The sequence below is a fragment of the Echeneis naucrates genome, chromosome 12 (assembly GCF_900963305.1).
Source record: "Echeneis naucrates chromosome 12, fEcheNa1.1, whole genome shotgun sequence".
Classification (NCBI taxonomy): domain Eukaryota; kingdom Metazoa; phylum Chordata; class Actinopteri; order Carangiformes; family Echeneidae; genus Echeneis; species Echeneis naucrates.
The window spans coordinates 9,976,734-9,985,286 of NC_042522.1; the positions used below are offsets into that span (position 1 = coordinate 9,976,734).

The following is an 8,553-nucleotide window of genomic DNA, read 5'->3' on the forward strand; positions in this document are numbered from 1 at the left end:
CCTGCTGGCAGTGAACACGACGCAGTGTATAAACTTAACAGGGTGTCAACAGGCCCGCAGGCGGTGGTGTGTGTCTGCTTTCCAACCATCTGTGTGCAGATGCGGCTCCAGAGACACCTGCTTTGGCAAAGGAAGGATATGGCCACTCCGTTATTCTCTTGGCGTACTTCCTTATCAGATTGTCCTCGCGGAAGATGAAGAGGGAGCGGTTGACAGTCAAGAAGTTTTGTTTGACAGGGTTGGGGTTGTAAATGGCCATTGTCCGGGCTCTCTGGGCCATCGACTGCTTGTACATCCTCTGTCCACCCGGAGCGCCGCCACCACCCCGGGCTGCCCCTCTGCCGGCGCCCGGCGCTCCTCTCCCTCCGCCGCCTGAGCCTCCTCCATAGCGGGTGGGCAGATCTTCTGCGAAGCGAGCCATTCTGGAAACGCACAGATCCAAAGGGGAAAATCCAAACTGGTGTCAGTGGAAATGGAGGGGGGGCACATCACAACAAACACACTTCATCCAAACCACAGCTGAGCATTAAAAAGAGTGGAGAGAGCGCTGCGTTTGGAAAATGACAAAAATAAAATCAGAAACAAGGTGGTTTCATGGAAAACCATATTCTCTCGATCCTTCCCCTCCATTCATCTCCAATGACATTTAAAGTTTGAAGCAACAAAGCACTTCAGCTGGGAAAAATCTTCACTTGGCTGAGACTGTTGCATCCATGTCGGGCAGACTGAGTGGAGAAAAATCAGATCACATCAGCCTGTCTCAGAAAAAGCCTCACAGCATCGTGTCAGCGTCCAAACACCAGTTGAAGTGTTCAGGGTATCAGTCCAGACAGAAACGAGCAGGAGCGACAGAAAGACACTGAAATCCCTCTGCTTCGTTTTTCCAGCTAAAAGCAACAGTAAAACAAGCCAAGCCAACAGCAGCAGTTATCCTTTGATTTCCGTTTGATCGCTTTATGGGGGCTGACGGCTATATAGCGAGTCCTCCGAGGACTGAGGAGAAGAGCATGTGACCAGATCCAGCCAATCGGCAGCCGGAGCGCACAGACGCGCTCCCTGTCTGTTGGCTGCTCACAAGAGACTGTAAAACTAATGAAGTTCAGGGAAGCCCTGCGGGTCAAAACACGAGCCATCATCAATCTTCCTTTTAGCGAAGGATAAAGATGATTTTATACAGGTCAGTGTAGCGCATTAAAGGTTTATGCGCCAAATCTGGGAAGCACAAAAAACAAACAAACCAACAACAAACATGCAGTTGTGAGTTTACAGTGATGTCAGTCAAACTGAATTTTGTTTCATTTATTAAAACATGTGCAACCCCTTCTTATTGGTAGGAAAAATGTGCATGGGTAAAAATGAATTAAAGTGATGAAAGCGATGAACAGTTTTCATGTTTTTAACACCTGTAATTTATTTTCTTTCACTTACCCTCCTCATTATGGCGAGTGTCAGCTGGGCAAAGTCTCAACCAGGACTTCAATGGGAAATTAAAGGAAATAACATTGTCTTGATTCACCACTGCTGGATGTATATCAGGGTATACTTCATGTTGACTGATAATTAATTTCATTTTATTTGCTAAAGGTTATCCTCCGACAAATAAATCTGCCATCATGTTTGTATCTAGTTGTGGTAAAAATGTGTCTACCAAGCTATGGAGGAGATGAAACAAGTTGCTGTGCTGCATTTTGAGTAGTAAAACATGGAGCAGGGTGTGCAGACAGAAGTAAACACAGAAGCTCCTCAGGCCAACAGTTTGTCTATTTTTCTACTGATACTTTGAAACAAGATTTTAAAAAAGGCTCTATGCAGAAATAAGCAGCTATGCAGATGTGGCGACCTTTACAATGACTCTTCTTCAGCCTCAGTGTTATGACAGAACAACTGCTGGGGCAGACTCTCTGCTCTGAGTGGGACTGAACCACTGTGGATGATTTGAAGTCTCTGACATACCATACCATATACTGTATGGTATCAAGAGATTTTGGACAATTCCATGCTCCTAACTTTGTGGGAACTGTTTGGAGATGGCCCCTTCCTGTTCCAACATGACAGAAGAAAGCCCCATAAAGACATGGATGAGGGAGTTTGGTGTTGATAAACTTGAATGGCCTGCACTGAGTCCTGACCTCAACATGATAAAAAAAAAACCTTTGGGGTGAATTAGAGTGGAGACTGAGAGCCAGGCCTTCTCATCCAACAATCAGTGTGACCTCACTGATGCGCTTCTGGAAGAATAGTCAAAAATTCCCATAAACACACTCCTAAAGCTTGGAAAGCCTTCCCAGAAGAGTTGAAGCTGTTATAGCTATAGGTGGACAGTTGTCATATAAACCGTATGGATTAAGAACGGGACGTCACCTAAAGTCATATGCAAGTCAAGGCAGGTGAGCAAATACTTTTGGCAATACAGTGATCCCTCGCTATATCGCGGTTCACCTTTTGTTTCTGCGGCCGATTGAAATTTGGCTTCGTATTCCCAGATGATTTTGTACATGCCACACTATTGCCGATAGAGGAGACACAACCAATGACAGCATGCTGTTCAGTATCCTGGGTGCTGATGGGCTTAGTGACCGCAGCCTCAGTTCCCAGCATGCTAGCTTTCTTCATCCCATGCCTCTCAAATTTGCTTCCTACGCACACGTCCGCTACATCGCTCAGCATCTTCACTTGTGTTTAAGAGTGTAGAAAAGGTCTATAAGAGTGTGTGGAGGCTTTATAAAAGCTGTAATATATAAAAATATACATTACAATCCCACAATGAATCACTTCAGCCAATCCTGTTTCTACTTTGTGGATTTTCACCTATCACGGGAGGTTCTGCAACCTAACATCTGCGATAGTCGAGGGATTGCTGTATGTGTGTAACTGGCTCGCTCAGTCCCAGGACCCCAACTTTTATTTTTATTTTTTCAGGTTGTAATGTTTGTGTATTGTACTTAATTACTTACACTTTTCACACAGTCAGTGTTATCACAATAAGTGTTGTTGCCTGGGTTTCTGTTGATGTTAGTAAGTGGGATCATAAGGAGGGAATGATGTGTCTTAATGTGTTAATGGTTGCAGGGACTCAGACAAGCATGAGCTTAGGTAATATTCTATTTAGATGAACACTCACTGGAAATATTTGATTTGTTTTTTTACTGGTGAAAATGATTTAAGACGCATTTTGTGAAGTTTTTACCTGGTCACTTTGATCAAACTGTTCTATTTGTTTTCTCTTTCTCCCACCTGGAGTCAGAATGTAAAAATAGTCCGAATTAGTGTCCCTACAGCAAGGCACAACTTGAGTCATCCTGTTGCGAATAACCCCATATTAATATTCAGATTATTATTTTTTTCATTAGTACTAGGCTGTTTTATGAAGAAACAAAGACAACAAATGGCTTATCAGTAACTTTTGCATATACACTACTCCAAAATATTGTGTCTATGAACATTTAGAAGGGTTGCGTCCACACAATTCTGTTGAAATATAATTAGTTCTGATATGTGTGTCAGCCAATTTAAAGTGTTGCCTTGTCTGACACAAGTTATAAGAGGCCATTATAAAATATTCTTGGATGTATGTGACAGCTACATCTGACTAACCTTTCAAATACATGCAGTGAACTGCAAATTTGAGAATGCTAATTTAACGCCCTTAGAGTTAAATTTATCACTGACCCAGTGTTTATATGGTTATGGGGTTAAATTAACACTTTCAATTGTGTTGAGATCATCAACACTTTCACAGTGTTACTTAAACGCTGATGGCTTAAAAAATTAACACCAATATGAATAATTTTAGATTTATTAGCACTACAATAATGTTACGTCTAACTAATAGTGTACAATTGTGACACCAATGTAGATACATTTTGATTAATTGGCACTGCGGCAGTGTTACTTCACAAACCAAGTGTAAATATTAACACCAGTTTATTTTAATCAACACTTTTGATGTTTCGATGTTATGACCAGTAACAGAATGTATATTTTATCATTTACTGTGCTGCTGATTCAGCATATATGGATCACTGGTATTAAGGTAAAATGTACATGAAATAATCACTCCACCAATTACTATCAACAATATTTATTTTCCATTAATAAGGAAAATCATTGACAGTCTGAACTGCACTGAACTTTTGTCTTCTGTTTGTAGAGGGCTAAAGTGGCAGGATATGCAGGAGTAACAAAAGAGATGCCATGTCACTGTCCCACTCTGTAGAAAGAAAAAAAAAGTGTGTATAGTATAATTTGAATTACATCATATCCTTACTTCAGTAAACCTTTTGGCTACTAAACCCACCTCTATCTGATCTTGAAGGACATTAACTAGGGATTAGTGCCAATAACCAGCCTGGCCGATATTCGGCATTTTGACGCAGCATATACCTTTTATTAAATTACTATTAAAAAAAAAAAAAGTGGAAGTGCTCACACACAGCGGAGAGGAGAAAAGCTCAGTGAGTGACTCGTTTGACTTAGCACTCAGAGCTGTTTCACTGGTGGGGTCATTATTAGTGACCCCCTATGAGAACTTTCCCAACAGGGGGGGGCTGGGGTTCGTGTCTTGTCTAGTCTGGTCTCTACTCTGGTCTGCAGGGGGGGGCTGGGGTTTGGTGTCTGGTCTAGTCTGGTCTCTACTCTGGTCTGCAGGGGGGGGGCTGGGGTTTGGTGTCTGGTCTAGTCTGGTCTGGTCTCTACTCTGGTCTGCAGACGGTGTCTGGTCTAGTCGCCATTCTTTGCTGTAGCGTGATTTGTTACCTACGCCAAGATATGCTGCTGAGCCACTTTTTGTTTAACATGTCGCAAATTTGATAAGCTGTTTAATAAACATATGCTTACAGACCTTTAAACATAGTTTAGTTTTGGAGTTTATACTAAACAAAATTTTCCCTTTCACTGCAAATTAATATCAGCTCCAAATGTCAGTTATTGGCCTCCTTGACTACTAATAATAGGTATCGGCCCTGAAAAAAACGTATCGGTCTATCACTGAAATTAATCTAATTTATAGCATTATAGAAAGTTTTAACATTACATTTTCACTGTTTGCTAATGACTGCCGACGCCCACGTCGTTTTAACTCGATTCAAACAGTTTCGGAGTTATACTAGTTATACTAGTTACCGTTCATTTACCGTGTCCAAAGACTAACCAAGCGCTAACGTTAGCATGAAACATAAGCGACAGGTGCATGTCTGCTTAGCCTGCATGTACGGCGGCGATTGGTTTGTAAGACAACAATAATATCGCATTTTTTTCTGTATTTGAAATGTCGAGCCAACACACACATTTTGTGCAAAATATCAATAAAACAGTGATTTATTGCGACATGATACTCACCCGTCTGCTGCGTGGTGTCTTCTCGTTGCGGGAAAAGAAAATGGCTGTCGTTTACATTTCTAACGGAAGTGTGCCTCGCCAAGTGCCCGGATGTGAAAGCCACACCCACAGGTGTTGGATACCGTAAATTCTGTAAAGTTCCGTCCACGTGCATATGTTTTCTGACCAGCACGGAGTTCAACAACACAACCTCAACACGTCACTCTACAAGGCATAACAATAGGATTTGGACTGTGTGTGTGGTTATCATTTATAATATAATGCATTCGTTATTATAATATTTGTTTTAATTAAGCAGCTGCAGGACCATTTGTTCAAAAACTCTCATCCGGAAGCCATTTATAAATCGACTTTGCTTATTATTAATTCAGCATCTATCAATCATAATCATCTGCAGCCAAGTCATCAGTTTAGATACAGTGGAGGAGCCATCTAGTGGATTAGTTTATGTACTGAAGTAGAAATGGAGAAGCCTGCCCCATTAAGCCCAGTTTTCTGCCAACACACCACTTACTTCTCCTTTGAAAATAATAAAAACCCCGAGAGTGAGTTATTGTCTTCCTTTATAAACGGCCTGAATCATTTCAATAGGTTTCATATAAAAGTTTAACAGAAGCCAAATCACTCCATGAAAGCTGAAAGACCTCCATGGGTCCTGTGAGCTTAGTGCTAAACTCTCCACCAGTATAGACCCAGATATAAGACCTGTGAGGATTTAGCTCCTCACAGTGACATGACAAGGGCCTTATCTTAAGCCCCTGAGTCAAAACCGTACACACCAACAACTCCCCATATTCAATAAGAATCATTTCTATACATTATCTTTTATTTATCTTTTTACATTTGATTCAATGTTGTTATTTTAAAGAGATTGTGGGATCTTGTGGGACCAGTAAATGATATCTTATTTTATTTGAGTTTTTATCTCACTCTTATTTGTCTTGTCCCAAATGATCTCATCTTGAACTATCTGATCTCATCTTTAATGATTTTATCCTCAAACATTTCCGTGTTCCTCTTCTGTTCCGTGGTTAGAAATGATTTCACAATGGTGTTAAAATTTGGAGCACTTTGATGGTGACCTGTTCGCTGCGGTGTGTGTGTCCTTGTTGCGGGTCTCACCTGCGGGGCCAGGGCACGCTGTGGAGGAGGTCGTGCTTCCGGAGCAGCTGCCGGACTCCGTCCCTCCTGCCCGGCCTGCTGAGCCCCTCCAGGTGGAGGACCGTGCCATAGCCCTGCGCTCCCTGGCCGTCCGCCGCTCTCCACGCCGCTTCCTCCGGCTCTCCGGTGCACGCGTCGGCCGCCTCCTCCCCGGGACCCGGCTCCTCGTCCGCCTGAAGCCCGGGCCGACGTCCCTTGTTGGGTAACGGAGCCCAGGTGTCCTCGTACTCTGCCCCCAGGGTGAGCGTCCTCCAGGAGCCGAAGGTGGCCGAGCGCACCGCTGGAGGGGCGAGAGAGAGGTGTGTGTGTGTGTGTGGAGGGCGATTTGAACCCCAGTAACAGATAGAGAAGCAGCCTGTCACTGTGCTGCTACTGTATCACACTCAACACAACTCATGTTAGAACAACCATAACAACAATAATTCAGCAGGCAGAGAAAATACACATCTTTTTTGATGCAGGGATCAGAAGATGTTCTGCTTTTCTGTCCTGTCTGTCATTCTTTGACCCCTGAGGCTTTACTTTAGACTTCCTGTCCAGCAGCCCAGCATATCCAGTGGCCCTCCCCACGCCGGATTTACTATCCAGATGTTTATTAGCAGAATAAAGAATGAACGTACCATAAACCAGAGTAGATCGTCTCTCTGCCCATCTTGAGTTGTATGGAGTTGCTCTCTTCATGGCTGCTGGCCCGCAGACTGCAGTGAACCAGCTGAGTGGCCCTCACCCTCTTCCTGTATGGGTGCCTGCAGGAGGCTGCCCTCCCGGGCATCGGGGCAGGGACACCAAAGTTTCTCCCACCTTGGAATGCGGAAAGGCTGCTTCCTGTGCTGCCAGTTAAGAAGCTGTTTATCAGAGCAGCTATCTTCAATTCTGGAAGAGAAATCTGCCTGATTCAATTAGTGACTGTTTTCTCTGTCCGCCCGGGTAATCAGGAAGGGAGCAATCATCAGGCAGAGCTGAAAGGCCTGCACTTTCACTCCATTCCCACTTTTTGGCCCCGTTGAGGAGGCATTTTCAATCCAGAACCAGCTGAGGTGACTCCTGCTTTTACACATTTCCTCCATGACTGTGTTCAGTAGCAGAGGTGGGAAGCGACTAAGTACCATTACTCAGCTACTTTACTGAACTACACTGTGAAAATCTGATACTTGTTTGATTATTTACATTTTAAAGACTTTTTTTTAGCTCTGTGGACTTGCACACATTCCAGCAGCTGTTCTTACTTGTAGATTATGATTTCAAGCCTCTAAAATGTTCATGTTTTGGGATGAAAATATTTTATCACAAAATTTCTGCTTTTCAGTCACAATAAATGTTTTCTCAACAACAGAGGTGCAGATAAATGGCACTTTTAGTAACGGATTGGCAATTACTTTTACAACTTTTTAAAAAATATTGGGTGTTCAACTCCACTGCACTTAGGGATCTTTTTACGAGGAGACATTTTGATTTGAGTGCAAGTGAGATATATCTTTTTCCCGAATGACCCAGTCAGTTGCCACAGGGAATCAAACTGTCTGCTGGGGAATCGCCTGTAGCTGTGATGTAAAAAGTGCAAATAATTCCACAAAGGTGCAGCTACAAAGTGAGGAGTCATCTGGTGTATTGTGTGCAGGTCTGGTGAATCAGGACCGGGGTTCTGCAGGGCTGTCATAAATCCACACTTTAACTGAACTGTGTCTTCATTCTCTTATATAAATGTGTGTGACTCTGCCTGATTGAATACTTCTGTGAGTCTGAGTGGTAAAAGTCTGTTTGGGAAGATATCATCAGGGCCTTCCTGTTTCCTCCACCTCTGTTTAGCTGTAGCTTCTATGGGTTTGAAGTGAGCTCTCCTCTCCCCACATCACAGTACAGGCAAGAAGCTTCTGAGAACCTGAACTCAAATGGGGTGTGGGACTGATACAGCTCTGATATCACAGCTGTCCAAATATTTCATCGCAGGGCCCCGAGCTGGTCGTGGGAGCTGAGCTGCTGCTGCCGCCACCGCATCTAGCTGGCAGCAGGCTTCAGTTCTAAGATGTTTCAGTCATGTCTTTGTTGTTAATATGA

The 8,553-nt window shown here is 43.3% G+C and overlaps 1 protein-coding gene across 4 annotated transcripts in view; it reads right to left on the reverse strand.

Annotated features, from left to right (window-relative positions):
* Window positions 1-7,260, reverse strand: part of cacna1bb (calcium channel, voltage-dependent, N type, alpha 1B subunit, b) — a 146,871-nt gene extending 139,611 nt beyond the window's left edge. For 3 of the 4 annotated variants that reach the window (XM_029515533.1, XM_029515532.1, XM_029515531.1), the window contains exons 1-3: window positions 7,119-7,260; window positions 6,460-6,778; window positions 141-422 (exon numbers count right to left, since the gene is read on the reverse strand). In XM_029515533.1, coding sequence (XP_029371393.1) covers window positions 141-422; window positions 6,460-6,778; window positions 7,119-7,179 — 662 coding nt within the window. In that variant the 5' untranslated portion in view covers window positions 7,180-7,260. The remainder of the gene's footprint in view (window positions 1-140; window positions 423-6,459; window positions 6,779-7,118) is intronic. The other variant, XM_029515534.1, reaches the window with a different exon arrangement.
* Between the last annotated feature and the right edge of the window lie 1,293 nt (window positions 7,261-8,553).